At 37.9% G+C, this 22027-nt stretch overlaps 1 protein-coding gene across 10 annotated transcripts in view; it reads left to right on the top strand.

Annotated features, from left to right (window-relative positions):
* CRPPA (CDP-L-ribitol pyrophosphorylase A) overlaps positions 1-22027 on the top strand; it is a 364997-nt gene that overhangs the window by 155341 nt on the left and 187629 nt on the right. For all 10 annotated transcript variants that reach the window (XM_055589905.1, XM_055589898.1, XM_055589903.1 and 7 more), the window contains one exon: positions 5172-5269. In XM_055589905.1, coding sequence (XP_055445880.1) covers positions 5172-5269 — 98 coding nt within the window. The remainder of the gene's footprint in view (positions 1-5171; positions 5270-22027) is intronic.

Raw genomic sequence — 22027 nt, 5'->3', positions numbered from 1 at the left:
CAGGCTAATTTTTATCATAAACATAGGAGCAATATTCCAAAGATTGTATTATCAGATTAAAACATTATGAGTTAGAAAAAAGGAGATAAAATTTTATTCACAATTGACATGTTTTTATATGTAAAAAATTGGAAATAAGTTGTAAACTCTTAGAATTTATAAGTGAATTTAGCACAGTTGCTGAATACAAAAACTGTATAAAAATCTTAATGTATTTTTGTGTATCAACAAAGAGAAAATGTAATAAAATATTATTTGCAATAGCATCAACAAAGTTGTTTAGATATTTAGCAAAAATTACTAAAGGACTCTGTATTGGAGTTTATAAAGCTTTGAGAAAAATTTAGGAAGATATTAATAAATAGAGAAATATATCATATTCATAATTGAAAACCTTGATATTTTAAAGGTGTCATTTTTGTCTAAAAAGCAGGTGATTTTGAGCAAATTTATTGTAAAATTTATTGCAAAGATTCACCCCCCCCCGAAAAAGCTTTCTTTTTAGAACAGCTGACACATGGCATAAAATTAATATCATAGATTTTGAATTACTCCATTTTATTTATGCGGTTGATCTTTGGACAGAATGGGTATTAGAGGCACTGACCCTCCACAAAACTGAAAATCCACATGTAGTTTACAGTTGGTCCTCCTTGTCTGTTGGTTCAACAAACTGTGGATTGTATACACTGAACTAAGAACTATATTATTTCCTGTTGAAAAACTGTGTATAAGTGGATCCTCTGCAGATAAAACCCATGTTCAAGGGCTAACTGTACTTCATTTTTGAAGGGAGATAATGTCCATTTTAATTAATGTTGATTTACACTTGATAGAGCTCGGAATTTGGTAAAGGATATATGATGCAATAAAGAAGGGATATCTGCATATGTTGTGTTTTGTTTTAAAAAATGTTGTTTACGCATTATTTTATAAATTAGTAAGAATTATTGTGGTGTCATCATATTCATTGTATATGTAGTGAGTTACTTGATGCTTACACATAAGATTTTTTAGTATGTGAGAGAAACATTTGGAATAGTAATCAGACTTTTACTAGGATGTTATAAAGTCCAAATATTTGAGAGAATATAACACATATTTGAATTAACTTGGTTTTCAAAAGCTATTGCTCGTATTATAGTTACAAGCAATAACTATAACCTTCTCATCTACAGCTTTCAGGACTCTCAAGTGTTCAGGACAGCATACAGCCATTACATTCTGGCTTCACAGCGTTCATTGCTGAATCAGTCTATGTTTTTTTGAGTGCGTATTGTATCTTATCAAAATCTTGTATCTTATCACAGAAACTTCATGCTTATAATCTTTCTACCCCCAAAACATTAAGTTTTTTAAAAAATCTTGTTTCTCTTCATAGCTTTCAAAGCCCCTTGCTTCCACTAAGCAAAGCTTACTCACCTTTCAAGAGTGAACCCCTAGCTCATGTTAGTATAAAGAATTATATAATATTGTCAACCAGTTTATCTTTCTAATCACAGTGATGCTCCATAGTACTTACTATCTTGACCATTCATTTGTGTTCTTAATTGTATTTAATTAGGCTCCTTGCTGGAGTCCAGCTCCAGCAGCCAGGGAATCAGCCTGAAGGGGTGAGCGGTGTTGGCAGACAATGATGTAGCCTCTGACTCATAGTACAGAACTACATGTTTATTTAAAGCTTCAGATTTTCTTTTATACTTTGACAAAAGCATTAGGTCAGAGGTTTGACTTTTTTAGTTTTCCCCACCCAGATTTATTGTCTCCAGAAATCATTGTTGTCCTACAAACAGTTTCTGCTTCAGCGATTCTCTCAGAATCCGCTTTACTATCTATTATCTACTTTCCCTTATGTTTTCTATACTTAACTTGTGATTACATTGTAACTCATGCTACATTCCTCAGTTTATTTCTTATCTTTCTAAATCCTGTTTTCCTCTAGCATCTTAAGATCACTCTCTCCTAAAAAGGGTTCTAGCTATTCTTAATTATTCCTAAACCCTAAACTCAGCAACCGGTCCCATCACTTCATGGGAAATAGATGGGGAAACAGTGGAAACAGTATCAGACTTAATTTTTTTGGGCTCCAAAATCACTGCAGATGGTGACTGCAGCCATGAAATTAAAAGACACTTACTCCTTGAAAGAAAAGTTATGACCAACCTAGATAGCATATTCAAAAGCAGAGACATTACTTTGCCAACAAAGGTTCGTCTAGTCAAAGCTATGGTTTTTCCTGTGGTCATGTATGGATGTGAGAGTTAGACTGTGAAGAAGGCTGAGCGCCGAAGAATCGATGTTTTTGACCTGTGGTGTTGGAGAAGACTCTTGAGAGTCCCTTGGACTGCAAGGAGATCCAACCAGTCCATTCTAAAAGAGGTCAGCCCTGAGGTTTCTTTGGAAGGAATGATGCTAAAGCTGAAACTCCAGTACTTTGGCCACCTTATGCGAAGAGTTGACTCATTGGAAAAGACTCTGATGGGAGGGATTGGGGGCAGGAGGAGAAGGGGACGACAGAGGATGAGATGGCTGGGTGGCATCACTGACTCTATAGACGTGAGTCTGGGTGAACTCCGGGAGTTGGTGATGGACAGGGAGGCCTGGCGTGCTGCGATTCATGGGGTCGCGGAGAGTCGGATATGACTGAGTGACTGAACTGAACTGAAACTCAGCAAACTTCTTTTGCCATAAACATTCCCTCACAAACAGGTCTCAGAAAATAATCCTTCCCATGGCTCATCCTGGGACATTCTTTTTAAAGATCCTTGAACAAATGTCAATGGTTATTTTATAGATTATTTTCTGGGCACAACTGCAGAAGGCTTTGTGCTTTCTCATGCTTCTCTCAAGCACCTTAATATTCTTTCCAGCCAATTCAACCAAAGAAAGGAAAGAACAAGTCAGAATCACAAGGCCTAACTCCTTCCTCCTGGGGCCATGCCTGCAAGATGAGGAGAGGGGTTTGGGGCCATGTCTCCATTTTGTCAGTAATGCCTAACGTGGCTCCTGACAGCTCCTGTATTTAAAACTTTTTATTTTGTGTTGGGGTACAGCTGACTAACAATGTTGTGATTCAAGTGAACAGTGAAGGGACTCGGCCATACATACAAAGGTATCCAATTCTCCCCCAGGCTCTACTCTCTTCCAGGCTGCCACATTACATTGAACACAGTTCCATGTGCTGTGCAGTAGGTCCTTGTTGGCGATCCATTTTAAATATAGCGGTGTGTGTGTGTCCATCCCAGACTCCCTAACTATCCCTTCCCTGAATACCCCCAGCAACTGTAAATTTCTTCTGTAAGTCTGTGAGTCTGTTTTTGTTTTGTAAATAAGTTCATTTGAGTCATTTTCTTTAGATACCACATATAAGGGATGTCAAACAATATTTCTCCTTTTCTGTCTGACTTCCTTCACTCATTATGACAATCCATAGGTCCCTTCACCATTGCTGAAAATGGCTTTATTTCATTCTTCTTAATGGTTGAGTAATATTCCATTGTATATATGTACCACAACTTCTTTATCCATTCCTCTGTTGATGGGCGTGTAGGTTGCTTCCATGTCTTGGCTCATGTAACTTAACAGTATAGACATTTTCAACTTGGTTGGAGTCTTACTGATGGGTGAACACAGTCCTTAAAGGATAAAATGATTTTAAGATATTATAATTATAGCAGGTCTATTTTCAGTGTAGAAGTATCCTCTGAATCCATTTAAATTACTGTGCCTGTATTAGTGTTCTTGAATTTGTAGGATGTAAAAGAGTGAATGTAAAAGAATGTTTCACATTCTTTTACAGTAATTATTATAAGGTAGACAGCATGATAGAAAAAGCACAAGGTTTGGAAAGACCTGGGTTTAAGTTCCTTGTGATGAATAAAAACAGGAATTATAATACTTAGCTAATAATCCATATTTATTTTGAGCCATTAAATGGGATAATGACTATGAAACATTAGAAACTTTCATAGGGAAATCCTTGATGTTCGCTTTATGTCAGATAACTCTTTTCATTTTAGGGCTGTATAATAGCTGTATATTTGTGTGCTTAATTTCTTTGGATTTGGATTCTTTTTCTTCTAATCATAACCCTGTGATCTTGGGCAGGTTACTTTGTTTCTCTGAAGTAAAGTTTCCTTCATCTGTTACATAGATTCACAGTAATACTGTTTGCAGGATCATCATGAGAATTGCTGTGAAGATAGGGTATGACTCTTGGGACATATAATACTCTTGATAAGTGGGAAGTGGATAGTAATAGGAAGACCATTAACTGGTGACATTATTTTAAATGGTTTGTCATTCTCAGCTTTGTTTGGACGAATCATTAACTATTGCTAGAATAGTGTTTATAGAAAGACTGTTATATGGAGTTACCAGTGTAAGAAGCAGCTGGGTCAAGTGTTAAACCTACTTTGATTTGGGACTCCTATTTAAAATTAGGCTTTTTAAAAAAGTCCTTGACGTAATACCTTTGAAATATTTTCTTAAATTGGTAGTAGTAAAGCCTTTTCTTAGTATTTTATATTTGCTATAAAGGAGGACTGTGTATATTTTGTGAGAGTGTATCCAAGGTTTACCAAGGTGACTATCTCTATGTCATACAGCTTATGATTTTAAATTATATAATTTCAAGCCTTCCACATTTGGAGAATATCTGTTTTTGGCTATTTTAACGTGCAATAATAGTTAAAGAGGCAGGAATTTAATTGAATTGACTGAACCTAAAGGAATGGCAAGGAAAATGCTGTGTGTCATCAGGGTACCAGATGGCACAGTGAACTGTATGCAGGAGCTATCTGATGGCCTAAAGGGAGGATCTGCTGGAGAGAAGGGATTCTATCAGATCCTGGGAGATTCCTTGTAAATGCAGAAGGATTGAAGTCGAGCAAAATAGCCGTCACCTCCAGTTACTCTCTTCAGATGTTTCTGAAGATCTCTTATTTCTGTTGCTTACATGATGTCCCAGTTATCCACCCACAAAATGTTAAATACATAGATTTACTGGCTTGGTTGGTTAATGAGTCAAGAATAGGTCATTTCACTTGGCCCAAAGCCTACAACCCCCTATTCAGTACTTATGAATAGCAGGTAAGTATAGGTTTCAGTGTACTAGGACTTTGTTTCATAATCTGTTTGAAGCTTAAAATTTTATCTCTTTTTTATTTCAGAAAGAATTTCACAAAAAGTTTGTGTAGTTATGGACACAAAAGAAGATGAAGAACATGTAGGTCATTGTCTTGAAGAAATGCTAAAAACTGAATTAAATGTAAGTATTCAAAGATCCAGTTTGATAAATGATATTAGATTGCCACATACTTTAATTGTACAAAGATGGCTTCTTTTGGAAGGCATGAAAATGCTTTCAAGCTAATTTTCTTATTTCACTTTAACAAAATTTTTTGTTTTTCCTACACTTTTGACTTGAAATACAGTCCATTCCTTTCATCTGCTCTCTTCTGGTCTTCCTCCCTAACTTCATCCTCTGAGCTCTGTTTCTCCTTTAAAATTTAGAGTCAGTGTGACTTCTTTAGAAAACCCCCCTGCCCTGGTACACTTGGGCCCCTGTGAGCTTGACACTTGTCTTGAGAGCCAGTGTCTAGTGCATTCTTCATACTTAACTAAAATTCATTGAAAACAAGAAGAAAATAGATTGAGAAAAAAAAGAGACAAACACATTTGCAAAAGATAGGTTAATTGTGATACTGAAGAGGTGAATGTGTATTTCTTGCTGCCACCTCCTTTTTCTGAACTGGTCAATGTCCAAGTTAACCTCATAGTTAATATTAGGGTTAGGAAATGCAGAAGTAGTAGTGGGTGTGAGGACGTGTATAGGAATTATGTACTACTTTTACCCATAAGGACATCCATTATTTTTATGATCATCTTGTGTTTTGAAACGTTTCGCTTGCCAAACTGATTTGTATTAAGTTTTCCACAATTTTCTTGTTTTCATTAAATTGTGTAATTGCCCAGGTTTATGGTCAATGTATGAGGACTTTTTAACAGCATACATAATTCTAGTTGAAAGTAAAAGGAACCAGTTTATTTTAGTAGGCTAGTTTTATCATGGTAACAGTACAGAGAACAGGCTCTGATATCAGGCTGCTGGTGCTCAGATGTCTGTTGTATTGCCTAATTTTCTTACCTTAAATTGAAAATGCTAATGATATCTTCATTGTAAAGTTGTTGGGACAGTTGAACTTTAAAATTGTATTTTAATGCACTTAGAAAAGCATCTGCCATATCATAAGTTTCCAATGAATAGGGACTAAAATAGACTTAACAATGATGAGTTGAGATGAAGGTGTGACAATATTAAGTAGTAAATCCTTGTTTTTGTCATGTCCCTAAGTCCTGCCTCACTCTTTGAGACCTCATGGACTGCAGCATGCCAGGGCTCCCTGTCCCTCACTGTATCCCAGAGTTTGCCCAATCTCATGTTCATTGACGGCATGTCCAAGTAGTAAATACTACTAGTTTCCAAATTTCAGTCCTGTATTAAATCCATGAACTGCTAAATACATAAATTCCTGAAATGTGTAAACATTTAGTGAATCATCTGGGATAATTTCTGGAATGTCAGTTTTTAACAAGGTCGCCTCCGTGGTTTTGATGGCAGTTGGTGCTAAATTCTACCAGTAGCATTTGGAGCAACAATCTAAAGCTGAAAAGAAATGGCAGCTATCTCAGCTGTCTCTTGAGTTTGACGGTTATATACTACATTCTTCTTTTCCATGTTGCTTCTATCTGTAGACTTTAGGTATTCTACTTCTGTTGTTGGAAATTTTAGCACCTTGTTCTTTGTTTTGTGTCTTGAATTCACTGCTAAGAATCTGTTTCTAAATTCTGTGCCCTAATTCCATTGCTGTATCCTGGGGGATATTTAAGTGTAGATAATTTCCCATTGTCTGACCTCCTGAGGCAATAGTTTGGACACTGGCAACATTTTGCCTGAAAAATAGTCTTCTACTCTTGGATAATTTCATTCATGCTCTACCCACTCAGTGCAGAAACCAATAGGATGGGACCCTGGAAGACTGTGACTGGAACTCTGGCTATCAACCCTTGGTTTAGAAAACTGGGTTCTAAAAATGGGTTCAGCACTCTTGTTGACCACCCAACTGTTGGATCCTTTGTGACTTATCCCTTGATCTTCTCAGTGTTAGATACTACAAAGAGTCCTTTTTGTTAAAAATTGTTGTGGTAGTCTCTTTTTGTTCCTGCTTTTCCTGTATATGTTTGGTAATTATTGACCTAAAACAGACTGCCATATCTTTCTTCAGCAAAAATAGATTTCTTTGGGGGTAAACAGAGAAGTGAAATTTGTGGTCTGCAACCATGACAAGCCACATGTAAGTACCCCCATAGCAAGGGAAGAACACTTTTGTAGAAGGGAAAAGGAAGTCGGGAGGGCTAGAGGGAACAGACAGACCATGGTTTTCCATTTGCTGAGTCCTCTCCAGGAAAGATGAGTGTTTGCTCTTATAGAACAGACTGTAGTAGCAGGTTGTGAGATCTCCCCCCTTCTGGTCTCCCAGCTCTGTTTTAACAGAAATTTCTGTTTATTCATTGCTTGTTGTTTTGTTGTTTTAATTTTTATTGGTGTATAGTTGATTTACAATGTTGTGTTTCTGCTGTACAGCAAAGTGAATCAGTTATACATATATGTATATACACTCTTTCCAAGATTCTTTTCTCATATAAGTCATTACAGATTATTGAGTAGAGTTCCTTATGCTATACAGTAGGTTCTTATTAGTTATCTGTTTTATTTATAGTGGGGCTTCCCATGTAGCTCAGTCTGTAAAGCATCTGCCTGCAGGGTGAGAGAGACTTGGGTTCAATTCCTGGGTCAGGAAGTTCCTCTGGAGAAGGAAATAGGAACCCACTCCAGTATTCTTGCTTGGAGAATTCCATGGACAGAGGAGCCTGGCAGGCTACAGTTCATGGGACTGCAAGAGTCAGACATGACTTAGCGCTTTTTTTTTTTTTATAATAGTGTGTCAATTCCAATCTCCCAATTTATCTGTACCCCTCTTTCCCCTCTGGTAACCATAAGTTTTCTATGTCTGTGACTCATTTCTGTTTTGTTAAGATCATTTGTAGCATTTTTTTTTTAAGATTCCACATATAAGTGATATCATATGATACTTGTCTTTATCTGACTTACTTCACTCAGTGTAACAATCTCTAGATCCATCCAGTTCATTGCAAATGGCATTATTTTATTATTTATGGCTGAGTAATATTCTATTTTCTGTATGTACCGCAACTTTTTATATCCATTCTTCCTTCGGCGGACATTTAGGTTTCTCTCATGCCCTGGCTATTGTATATAGTGCTGCAGTGAACATTGGGGTCCATTATCTTTTTGAATCATTGTTTAAATAATAATATGACATGAAATTTAGGTATACACACAATGGTATATAACTGGCACTGTGTGATTTTTCCCCCATCACCCTAGCTTCTCAGGTCCTATCCTCAGTTCCAGTGTCTGTTATTTTCAGTGCTCTTCATCTGTCTGCCTGTTGGGTCTCATGTAGATATGAGTTGCCATCATCCTAACTGTGCTGAAAAATAAATACTAAGGCTATTTCTTAACTTCTGGCTGCAATGTTTTATCTTCCTTTACTTTTGCTCAGTTACTCTCAATGCACATATTAAAATTTCATAGAAAACTCAAAGCCTGCTGTCTTCTCTCTTTCAGCTATCTTTTGTTTCATACATTTCTTTACTTGGATACCATGATCTTTCACTTTAGTGGATCATGGCTGTTTTATCAGTATCTCTAATTCTCTTGTCCTTCTATTAAGACCTGTTTTGTAAAACCTTGTTCATGTTGTCAATTTAACTTTTCACTTCTCTGAGCCTATATTTCATCTAAATACTGCTGGAGAAAATTACACAGAAGTGCAGATTATTGTCATTTAAAAATAATAGTTTTCATTCTGCAGTGAGCACTGAATATTGTAAAGTAAGCGTACCATGATTCCATCGTCAGCTCCCTGTTCTCCTCAGTGGATGTTTTAAACTTCTTCCTCTCTCCTTAAATGTCTAACCCAGGTTTCTTAATGTCAGCACTATCAGCATTTTGGACTGTATTTTGCGAGGAACTTTCCTATACCTTATACAGTTTAGCAGCATACCCGTCTTCTACCCACTAGATGACAGTATTTTACCCTCTGGTTGTAGCAAGCAAAATGTTCCCAGACATTGCTAAAGGTTGCATGGAAGGGGTAAAATCACCCTCCAGTTGAGAATCACTGGTCTAACGCAACCATTCGTACCTCCACTCTTAGATATGATCTTGTCTCTAGCTTCAGAGTGTAATTACATACTCAAATATGAGAACATTCTTATCTTCCAAGCACTCGATCTTTCAAGAATCTTGCTTCTGTAGCCATCTTTTCATTAAAACTATTTCTTCTCCTGAGATTTGATTTTGCTCTTCTCTTCTCCCTCCCCCACTGATACATGTTCCTTCCATTAAAACAAAAACAAAGAAATAGTTCTAAATGCAAGGTTACCCTGTAGTAATCTTGCATAATTTTAGGATCATTTATCTTCTTGTTCCTCAATCATCACACCCTGGCTTCTACACCAACCATCCATGGGAACTGCTCTCAGTTAGGTCCTTAGTGACCGACTGTTCTATGGGAAATCCATAAGATCTTTATTGGCTCTTACCTTATCTATTGTACCCCTTGACTCTCTTGTATGATACTCTTTTTCCTAGAAGGACTCTTATCCAGTGGATTCTGTAACATCTTGTCTTTCTTATTAAACTTTTCATTTTTGGTTTCTTCTTCCAAGTTTCTTTTGCAGGATTCGAGATTCTATTGATGATTTTTAGATTTTTCTACATAGATAAGTGTATTTCTTTAAAAAAAAAAAGTTGATGGCTTCATGTATCTTTTATTTGCTAGGGACACAAAATATTCTCTACCCTGAGTTTAACCACTTTCCTGAATGTCAAATCTGTATATTCAATCAAAAGTCCTTTAAATATCGATGATATTTCACATTCACAGATTCTTTTTCCAGCCAGTCCTCCATCTGCTGGGGGTATCAGTTTCTGAAAATGTGTATCATTTACTTAGTTACCTAAACCTTGTGTAAGGTATGACTCATTCTCTATCTCACTCATGAAGCAAATCAAGTTCCAAAGCACTTGAATTCTACCTCTCATTATCCTTCCTGTGTTCCTTTGCTCTTGATTACCACGGCCACTGTTCTATGCACCATGGCTCTTGTCCAGATTATTGTAACAGTCTGTTAACTCCCCACCAGCCTTCAGTGTTATTCTTCTCAGATTTATTCGTTATGGGGCTGTTTGAATGATTATAAACTGTTTATCTTATGATATTATCCCCCAGTCAAATCTGTTTCTTGGTTTTCCATTGCTTCTAAAGTAGTAAGAAAGTTCCTTGGTATGTCTCATAAGATCTCTCACGTCTTACTAGTACTACTAATAAAAATAACAAAAACGGCAATAATAACAGCCAGCAATTTTCAGCACTTATTTTGTGTTAGGTGCCATAGCTTTAAATGCCCTTAACAACCTTTTGAAATGTGTACTGTTATCCTTATTTTCCAGAAGAAAGAACTGGGACATAGAGGGGATGTTTAAATGGTTCTCGTTAACATTGCTATGAAGGGGCAGCACAGGTACACGGAGGTGAACTTGGACTCAGGTAACACCAAGTCTATCTTAACTGGTTCCCTGGCCAAAGAGCCCTGCACTCTATAACTGTGCCCTCTTCAGACCAGCTTTACTTTCTGTAGTTTCTCAAATGTGATAGTACTTTCTGCCTCATGGCCTTCACCCATGATGTCATTTCCCCCAGGAAGCTTTTCCTGCTTGTTTTTCTCTGAATTCTGGTTTATGTATCCTTCTCTTTTGTTCTGTGGAGGCTCTACAGCCCCATGTGACGCCTTCCCAAATCATGATGCAGTCTTGAATAAAAGGCGTACATTTATAGAATGTTGAATAGATAAATAAATGAATAGATAAATGGTCATAACTTCTTATTACTAAGCTGAACATTGTCTTACATATTGTACCATGTTTGCTGCATAACAAGTTACCCCAAAATGTAGTGACCTTAATTAACAAACATTTACTCTGTCACAGTTTATGTGGGTCAGAAATCTAGGCACAGTTTAGCCAGGTTCCTTTGACTCAAGGTCTTTCATCTGATTTCAGTCAAGCTGTCTGACCTCTGTAGACTGTCCTCTGCAGTCAAATCTGAAGACTTGATGTGGAAGTGGATTCTGCTCTCACACCTATCTGGTTTTTAGTAGGTCTCAATCACTTGCATATGGGCTTCTCCACAGGGCTGCCTCACCACATGGCACTCAGGATTGAAGGCACAGTGCTTTTGTAATTTAATCTTAGAAGTGACACTCCATTGCGTCTTTCGTATTCTGTTGATTTGAATCAAGTCCGTATGTCCAGCCCACACTCGAGAGGAGGGAATCCTACAAGATTGTGCATATTGGGAACTGTGGATATCATTGTGGGGTGTGTATTAGAGACTGATTATCACAAACTTATTATCTCAAAATAAATCTCTTACTAAGTTGCAAAAAAGAAAATGCCCACTAGTATTGCCATCCTCCTTATCTGTGGCCTGTGAGGCAGACTATATATAGACCTGTGTCTCCTCTGAACATTGGAAATTTGCTTTATTGTACCTAAAATTTCCTCATTGGGAACATTAGCCATCTCAACTATAACTCCCTAGTCAAATAAGTGTGCTGCTGCTGCTAAGTCGCTTCATTCGTGTCTGACTCTGTGCGACCCCATAGACGGCAGCCCACCAGGCTCCCCCATCCCTGGGATTCTCCAGGCAAGAACACTGGAGTGGGTTGCCAGGTACAATCTATTAATATATGGAATCTAGTCTTTAGTACTTAAGTCTACAGAAATTCTGTATAAAAATTGCAGAGTTGATCAGGAAATGCTGAATAGTTTTGGAATCAGTGCCAGACAAGGAACACCAACTAGCCAATACTAATGGCCTGAGGGCATACTCTCTCCAAGGAATGAAGATAATCTCCTGAATTAAATGTCTGTCCAATGTAAGTCAGCCTAACAAATTTTCAGATTCCAACCAAGAGAAAAATTAAAGACTAATTTGTTCATATTTTTATGATGATCAGTCCATAGTATAGCCCTAAAACCTGTTGTATAATCTGATGAAACATACTGAGTAGAGACTGAATTTCAGAAGAAATGAGCCTAATGAAGATATAGCTTGTAAAGTGGAAGTTCGTGTGTCCTGTTAACTGACTCAGGCAGTCTTGGTTGACCTTAAGAGGAGATGTCATTCCTTTCTGCTAAATCTGCCCTGGCTCCTAAATTTGCCTAAAAACTATTAAACCCCACAAGGACTATATCAGAATGTTTTCTGTTATAAACAGTCATACCACTAACAATTATTGAGTGCCCTTCATGTTCCAGAGAGAATAATATGTACCTTAATCCTTTAAAATAAGCCTATGACCTTCCTTCTCATTTTACAAATAAAAATAGGGAGATCTATGGCTTAATACTTTGTCCTAAGATTATGTAACTCATTGACTGTAGGTGCTGCTTGATTCATTATGATTTCTACTACTGAATATTTTTCTAAGAAAAGATGAAAGAAAAGAACTTTAAGTTTGACAGAAGGCTTATACTTAAGGTCAGAAAGAAGTCTCCTTGGGAAAGTAATTAGCAGTTTTCTGTCATTTTTCTCTCCCTTTATAATGGCACATTTACCTTATAGCATTTTCAGCCCATAACTTACAGATGCAAAATGCCACATATTCTAATATTTTTACCCCCAGAGCTTTTGTCTGATTTTGAAAAGAATATATATAAAGGGTGAAGTCACACTACTGAAATCCAGGCATCTGTAGGGTAGATCCGTGTAGGTGTGGATTCGCTCAGTGCACAATGGGAAGACTGTTTTATTGGCATGAAAAGAGAAAATTTCCTCATGAAACTAAAGGAAGAGATTGGGTACGCTTATTATAATTATCCATGCTAGATTGTGAACCATACTTCAGTGTATTGAATATCTCAACTCAAATGTAATGATACACGCCAAACACATGGAAGAGGTAGCTAAAAGGTGAAATAAAGAATTAACTGAATAGAGAACCCTTCTTCCACCTTGCATTCATGTGCACATTTCACTTTAAGTAAAATTTCAAGTCTTCATTATCAGGCTTGATTTCTTTAAGGAGACTAAAGTATTTCACAGAACCAAGCTACTTCAGAGACAGAGATCTCCAGAAGGTACATCAGGGCAGTAGACAGTAATGGAAGAGACTTTTCCCCTTCTTCCCAACTCTTGTTGAAAAATAATTCATGCTATATACTGTGCTGAGAATAGTAAGGAATTTATAAGTAGGAAAGTTAGTCTTTGATTAGTTTCTTAGTTCATGAATGTCTTTACCAAATATTAAACGCCTATCAAGATTTAATTGCTGGGGCTGGGGTGGGAAGGAGGCTCAAGAAAGTGGGGATATATGTATACTCATAGCTGATTGATGCTGTTGTACAGCAGAAACTAGCATAGCATTGTAAAGCAATTATCCTCCAATTAAAAATAAGAAAAATGAAAAAAAAGATTAAGCACTGGATTTAGGCAGTTGAACTAAGCAAGTATAGTTCCCTATTCTCAAGGGGCATACTGTACAGTTGGGGATAAAACAGTAAACAAATACATAAACACTGTTTAATTACAAATTGTGATAACTATGCTAAGGAAATCTAAACTGTCCTTAATGTAAAAGAGCCCCGGACAGTGATTTACATTGTGAATAGAGAGCAGTAAATGAGAATCTCTTGGCAGATGTGGCATTCATTTAAGGCTAGACTGGTAATGAGGCTTCCCTGGTGGCTCAGATGGTAAAGAATCTGCCTTTAAGAGAGACCTGGGAGACCTGGATTGGGAAGATCCCCTGGACAAGGACATGGCAACCCACTCCAGTATTCTTGCCTGGAGAATCCCATGGACAGAGGAGCCTGGTGGGCTGCAGTCCATGGGGTCTCAAAGAGTCGGACATGACTGAGTGACTAACACACAGACTGTGGTAAGCAGGAGTTAGCTATTTAAAGAGAAATACAGAAGGGACAATATGTGAAAACCCTCAAAGAGTTCCGTTCACGGGCTCCGAAATAAGGCTTGTATGACTGGAGTGGAGGTGGACTGGTGGGAGGTGAGGGCAAGAGACTAGGACGGGTCTAAATGTCGTCTTGTAGGTTTCGTTAGATGACTGTGACTGCTACCAACTCCACTGCAACTGTGACCACTACCATTGCTTATATTTTGTGTGAAAAGCAAAATGAAGTGGTGGAAGACTTCAGCTGCAAATGCCAAGATCCAGTTTAACTAGATTGTTGGCTGTTGCTCCTTAAAAGTAAAATTCTATAGAAAAAGGAAGCATTTAATGTTTTTATACATCACAGTACCCCTAAAATCGCAAGTGTTTTCAACTCAATTTTTGTTCCTATAATAAAAGAAAAGCACCTCCCGAAGAATGCTGATCTATAATCTGAACAAACAAGGACCATAGGGGCTTTTTTGTATTTCGCTTATCCACCCCTACCTGTTTCCTGGAGCATATAATTTAATTATTGTTTAATGTAACCACAAATGACAAACAGGATATAACTGAAAATTATTTGTTTTCCTGGGTGAAAGGCATGCTTTGGTTTTTTAAGGCTGTCTGGGGTACTTAGTTTATTTTTCCTAATGCCTTCAAGGTTTTGTCCAGTGTATGGATCTGTGCCTTTTCTTATAGACCTAACTGAAGTCAGTGTATTAAATAGTAGTCAAACAAGCATCCAAAACAGCAAGTGAAGTAAGAAGAAAAGCAGAAATTAAAGAAATAGAACAAACTCAGTTATCTTAGCATTTTAAGACCTGTTCAAAATAGGGCTGAAAATGGAAAGTGTTAAGTTACTCAGTCATGTTCGAGTCTTTGTGACCCTGTGGGTTGTAGCTCCCCAGGCTCCCCTGTCCATGGGATTCTCCAGGCAAGAATATTGGAGTAGGTTGTCATGCCCATCTCCAGAGGATCTTCCCAACCCAGGGATCGAATTCAGGTCTCCCAGGTCTCTCTTGAAGGCCGATTCTTTACCGTCTGAGCCACCAGGGAAGCCTCACAGATTATTTCTTGCTTATTTTAATACATAACGTAGTTTTAAACAATGTTTAAAATAGCGATTTTTCATTTTTTTGAAGCTGAATGCTGTACAGTGTAATAGTAAAATAACACTGTGAACATGATTTCTTGGACCTCTGACTCTAAACAATGCCAACACAGTTAATTCAGTTAGAGTATGTGGTTTTGGTGTATGTTCAAGGCTATAGAAATTAGCTGAAGGCCATCCAACAAAATTCATTTAGTTTGTTTGGGATGTTAGCCAGATTTTCCGATCAGTTTTCCAGAGGTAGAAAGGTCCAAAGTTACAGGACCTCCTAGTTGCTTGGGATGGTATTAATTATGTTCATGCTCTATTTAATAAAATTAACAGTTTATAATTATATGGATTGTCAAAGTTTTAGAATATGGTTATTAATGAGAGAGTAAGGATAATGTCCCTAAATGGCACTTTCTCTACTTTTTCTTTGTGTATTTAACATGTCTTCACCTTTTGTATCTGTGTATATTTTTGAAACATAGGGACATATTGAAACATTATTTTCCCTAAAGAAACCAGATGGTTAATTTGTAAAAATGATAATCCTTGTCTGGTTAGTCATGAAGTCATCGCACACAAGTTCTAGTTATGTTACGCTAAGTTGAAAACAAACAAGTTGAGAGAATAGCCATTAGTCTAACTTTGGGCATATATTTGTAAAAATCAAGTCTCTTCTTATAATTCAGGAAATTGATTTTACACACATGGTAAATATGTTTAGAGAGAAAATCTTTATAAAAAGCTGAAAAAAATTGCTCTTTTGCATGTAGATTATAGTTTCTAACCCTCAACTGTTGATTTTCATGAATATGTATACACTACTTTTTTCATGCTATTTAAACTGAGATAGAATTTTAAAGCTTAGTCACTAATTTCATTTCATTTTATTGATTTCTTTTTGGTTCTGAATAGAGGATAAGTAATATTTTTAAATAATCGTTTTATAGTTATTAATGTTTCCCAGAATAATTGAGTTTGGCCATGTGTTTCAACTATTTGCATGAAGCATGACTATACTTAGTAACACCATAAAGTAGATTATTCTGTCGTTCTGGTGACTTTAAGTATATAACAGCTCTGAGGTTTTTGTTGTGTTAGGGAAACTGAACCAAATGCACTCCTTTGAACTTGTGGTCAGAATAAATTATCCATGGTATTTTGGTACCTGAGAACTTGTTTTCAAAGCTTTATCCATAGTTGTCTGCTTAGGTTAAAAACCTCTCTTTCTTCTCATTCACTCAGTGACTGTTCACTGCAAGTGAGTCAAAGTCTATACATTTTAACCTGTTATTTCAGACTTTTCACAGTTGGTACTGAATCTTTCGGGCTTCCCTGGTGACTCACTGGTAGAGAATCCACCTCCCAATGCAGGAGACACGGGTTCTTTCCCTAGGTTGGGAAGATCCCCTGGAGGAAGAAATGGCAACCCACTCCAGTATTCTTGCCTGGAATATCCCATAGACAGAGGAGCCTGGTGGGTTACAGTCCATGGGGTTGCAAAGAGTTGGACATGACTGAGCATGCATGCACGTGTATAAGTCAGTCCCAAACTCCCTCCCCCTCTTCCTCTTGGTAGCCCTAAGATTGTGTTCTGCATCTGTGACTTTACTTCCATTTTGTAGATGAGTTTATTTGTATACTTTTTTTTTTAGATTCCACATATAATAAGTGATATCACATAGATCTTATCTAATCATTTTGAACACACTTGCTATATTTGTGGTGTGTTATTTTAAACACCTGTCTGATAAAATGCATTTTTTAAAGCACAATTTTAATATTCTCTTGTTTCCAAGTAACTCTACTTAAGTCTTCAAGTTGTTAGAGTGTTATTTCTTTTAATGTCAGCTACTGATTGAAGATTGAAAACCAGAACTATCCATCTAATCCAGGATACTGCAGTTGCTATGTTATTAAAATTTTGGTACATTTCATACATGATATTTTACATGTTTCAATGCCATTCTCCCAAATCTTCCCACCCTCTCCCTCTCCCACAGAGTCCAGGTTCGATGCACGATACTGGATGCTTGGGGCTGGTGCACTGGGACGACCCAGAGGGATGGAATGGGGAGGGAGGAGGGAGGAGGGTTCAGGATGGGGAACACATGTATACCTGTGGCGGATTCATTTTGATATTTGGCAAATCTAATACAGTTATGTTAAGTTTAAAAATAAAATAAAATTAAAAAAAAAAAATTTTGGTACAGATAATTCTTTGTTCTGGGGGCTGGCCTGTGTGTGCATTGTAGAATATGTAATAGCATCCCTGTCTTAGGTGTCCCTGGTGGCTCAGTGATTAAAAAAAAAAAAAAAAAAAATCCACCTGCCAATGCAGGATATGCAGGTTCGATCCCTGGGTCAGGAAGATCCCCTGGAGAAGAGAATGGCTACCCACTCCAGTATTCTTGCCTGGGAAATCCCCTGGACAGAGGAGACTGGTGGACTAGAGTCCACAGGGTCTCAAAGAGTCGGGCACAACTGAGCACAGGAACGTCCTCTGCTAAATGGCACAGGTATTACTTTCCCATCCAATTCTGACAACTGACAGTGTCTCCTGATGTTGCTGGGCTGCCTCTGAGGACAGTTCCCCACATTTAAGAGCTGCTAATGTAAACTGTTTTGTTTCATACACACTCACATTTTATAATTACTTGGGGATAAAGCCATATATGTGTGTGGCTTTTTATATATAATTATAATTTCTAATGAATGTATAGCTAATATAATAAACTGTAAACTTTAGACTATTTATATCATTTATAAAACTGGAAGCAGTGTTTTGTGTGGATTCTAATAATTTCAAATTAATGACATTTTGACTAGAACATAATTGTACATACTTAATTAGTGCATGGTTGTATGGAAACTAGGTGCTAATGTTACTCTGTATTTATCTGAGCAGTGTCTGTGTTACTTAGGGTCAAAATTTTATAAGTATAAATTTTATTATGCTGTAAATTTGGTAAGGATTTGAGGGAAAATACAGTTGAAATAAGGAATTCTTTCATTTTTGTTACTTAGTTTGCCATACTGATTTAATAAAAGACATAGGTAATTTATTTTAGATGCTTAAGAAGCACAATACCTTCAGTTGAGTCAAGGTTACTCTCTGTTGGTTAGATGAAAGTAATGAAGGTACATTCCTTGGTGAATTTATCTACTGAGAATGAGACAGGACTTTCAGATTATATAACCACTCATTTCTTCAGTGTGATCCATGAACCAGGTATAGCAACATTGCCTGATACCTTGTTAGGAATGCAGATTCTTAGCTCCCATTCCACATCTGCTGCTGCTGCTGCTGCTGCTAAGTCGATTCAGTCATGTCTGATTCTGTGCGACCCCATAGACGGCAGCCCACCAGGCTCCCCTGTCCCTGGGATTTTCTAGGCCAGAATACTCTAGTGGGTTGCCATTTCCTTCTCCAATACATGAAAGGAATCAAAATCTGTATTTTTAATGAGATTCCCAGAATTCCTTATGCAGATCAAACTTGGAGAAGCACAGGTCTTAACTTCATTTTGGTTAATTTTATTTTCCCAGGATGGTCTCCTTGAGGATAGAGACTGTCTGGTCTGTTGGTATGGTTTCAACATTCAGTCTAGCATCTGGCTCAGAGTCCTTAATACTTATCGGTTGAGTGAATGAAACTCTAACCTATGCTAATCCAATAGATAGGGTACCCTACTTTTTGTGACTTGAACAAAATTTTAAATTAGGACAGATTAGATTTGTTTATGTCAGCTTGCCAATTCTCAGCTTGCAAATGTTTCATATATTACTAAGAAATGTTAAGTGAAGTAAAAGTCACTCAGTTGTGTCAGGCTCTTTGCAACCCCATAGGCTGCAGTCCATGGAATTCCCCAGGCCAGAATACTGAAGTGGGTAGCCTTTCCCTTCTCCAGGGGATCTTCCCAACCCAGAGATCAAACCCAGGTCTCCCACATTGCAGGCAGATTCTTTACCAGCAGAGCCACAAGGGAAGCCTAAGAAATGTAGGGTTGTCATATTATCGTGCATACTTTTAAAAAAAATATCATCCTTTATCATACACAAAATGGATAATATTTATAAAATATGCCTGCCAAATATGATTTGTGTGAACTAGTGCCTACATACTACAGATTTTCCCATTAGTTATATATAGTGTAACATTCTGTAGTAAAACTCAGTGGAAAGATAAGCTTGAGCAGATTTGGTGGCTTTGCCTTTTTCCTGGAACCTTTCTATCTTTGAATGTATAATCTGAATGATAAAATGGGAGTCGAGAATTCTTTGTGATAGTTCTCAAGTTTGTTAGGATTAGGACCTGTATCTTCAATTCCACAATTTTTGTGGTTTTGCATCAGAAAATAACTGACCTCCCAGGGAAGTTTTAACAGTGAAACACAGGGACATGTAAAGGAAGACTTTCATTAAGGTGGTCAGATCAGATCAGATCAGATCAGTCGCTCAGTCATGTCCGACTCTTTGCGACCCCATGAATTGAAGCACGCCAGGCCTCCCTGTCTATCACCAACTCCCGGAGTTCACCCAGACTCACGTCCATCGAGTCAGTGATGCCATCCAGCCATCTCATCCTCTGTCGTCCCCTTCTCCTCCTGCCCCCAATCCCTCCCAGCATCAGAGTCTTTTCCAATGAGTCAACTCTTCGCATGAGGTGGCCAAAGTACTGGAGTTTCAGCTTTATCATCATTCCTTCCAAAGAAATCCTAGGGCTGATCTCCTTCAGAATGGACTGGCTGGATCTCCTGCAGTCCAAGGGACTCTCAAGAGTCTTCTCCAACACCACAGTTCAAAAGCATCAATTCTTCGGCGCTCAGCCTTCTTCATAGTCCAACTCTCACATCCATACATGACCACAGGAAAAACCATAGCCTTGACTAGCCGGACCTTTGTTGGCAAAGTAACGTCTCTGCTTTTGAATATGCTATCTAGGTTGGTCATAACTTTCCTTCCAAGGAGTAAGCGTCTTTTAATTTCATGGCTGCAATCACCATCTGCAGTGATTTTGGAGCCCAGAAAAATAAAGTCTGACACTGTTTCCACTGTTTCCCCATCTATTTCCCATGAAGTGGTGGGACCGGATGCCATGATCATCGTTTTCTGAATGTTGAGCTTTAAGCCACCTTTTTCACTCTCCACTTTCACTTTCATCAAGAGGCTTTTGAGTTCCTCTTCACTTTCTGCCATAAGGTTGGTGTCATCTGCATATCTGAGGTTGTTGATATTTCTCCCAGCAATCTTGATTCCAGCTTGTGTTTCTTCCAGCCCAGCGTTTCTCATGATGTACTCTGTATATAAGTTAAATAAGCAGGGTGACAATATACAGCCTTGATGAACTCCTTTTCCTATTTGGAACCAGTCTGTTGTTCCATGTCCAGTTCTAACTGTTCCTTCCTGACATGCATAGAGATTTCTCAAGAGGCAGATCAGGTGGTCTGGTATTCCCATCTCTTTCAGAATTTTCCACAGTTTATTGTGATCCACACAGTCAAAGGCTTTGGCATAGTCAATAAAGCAGAAATAGATGTTTTTCTGGAACTCTCTGGCTTTTTCCATGATCCAGCGGATGTTGGCAATTTGATCTCTGGTTCCTCTGCCTTTTCTAAAACCAGCTTGAACATCAGGAAGTTCACGGTTCACATATTGCTGAAGCCTGGCTTGGAGAATTTTGAGCATTACTTTACTAGCGTGTGAGATGTGTGCAATTGTGCGGTAGTTTGAGCATTCTTTGGCATTGCCTTTCTTTGGGATTGGAATGAAAACTGACCTTTTCCATTCCTGTGGCCACTGCTGAGTTTTCCAAATTTGCTGGCATATTGAGTGCAGCACTTTCACAGCACCATCTTCCAGGATTTGAAACAGCTCAACTGGAATTCCATCACCTCCACTAGCTTTGTTCATAGTGATGCTTTCTAAGGCCCACTTGACTTCACATTCCAGGTTGTCTGGCTCTAGGTGAGTGATCACACCCTCGTGATTATCTGGGTCGTGAAGATCTTTTTTGTACAGTTCTTCTGTGTATTCTTGCCATCTCTTCTTAATATCTTCTGCTTCTATTAGGTCCATACCATTTCTGTCCTTTATCGAGCCCATCTTTGCATGAAATGTTCCTTTGGTATCTCTGATTTTCTTGAAGAGATCTCTAGTCTTTCCCATTCTGTTGTTTTCCTCTATTTCTTTGCATTGATCGCAAATCAAATCCCTTATGATTATACAGTGGAAGTGAGAAATAGAGTCAAGGGATTAGATCTGAGAGACAGAGTGCTTGAAGAACTATGGACAGAGGTTTGTGATATTGTACAGGAGGCAGGGATCAAGACCATCCCCAAGAAAAAGAAATGTAAAAAGGCAAAACGGTTGTCTGAGGAGGCCTTACAAAAATAGCTGTGAAAAGAAGGGAAGTAAAAGGCAAAGAAGAAAATGAAAGATATACTCACGTGAATGCAGAGTTCCAAAGAATAGCAAGGAGAGATAAGAAAGCCTTCCTCAGTGATCAGTGCAAAGAAATAGAGGAAAACAATAGAATGGGAAAGACTAGAGATCTCTTCAAGAAAATTAGAGATACCAAGGGAACATTCCATGTAAAGATGGGAAAAATAAAGGACAGAAATGGCATGGACCTAACAGAAGCACAAGATATTAAGAAGAGGTGGCAAGACTACACAGAAGAACTGTACAAAAAAGATCTTCATGACCCAGATAATAATGATAGTATGATCACTTACCTAGAGCCAGATATCCTGGAATGTGAAGTCAAGTTGGCCTTAGGAAGCATCACTGTGAACAAAGCTAGTGGAGGTTATGGGATTA

This window comes from Bubalus kerabau, chromosome 8, assembly GCF_029407905.1.
Source record: "Bubalus kerabau isolate K-KA32 ecotype Philippines breed swamp buffalo chromosome 8, PCC_UOA_SB_1v2, whole genome shotgun sequence".
NCBI lineage: Eukaryota > Metazoa > Chordata > Mammalia > Artiodactyla > Bovidae > Bubalus > Bubalus kerabau.
Note: the sequence above shows the minus strand (reverse complement) of the source record. Positions and strands in the feature narration are given on the sequence as shown.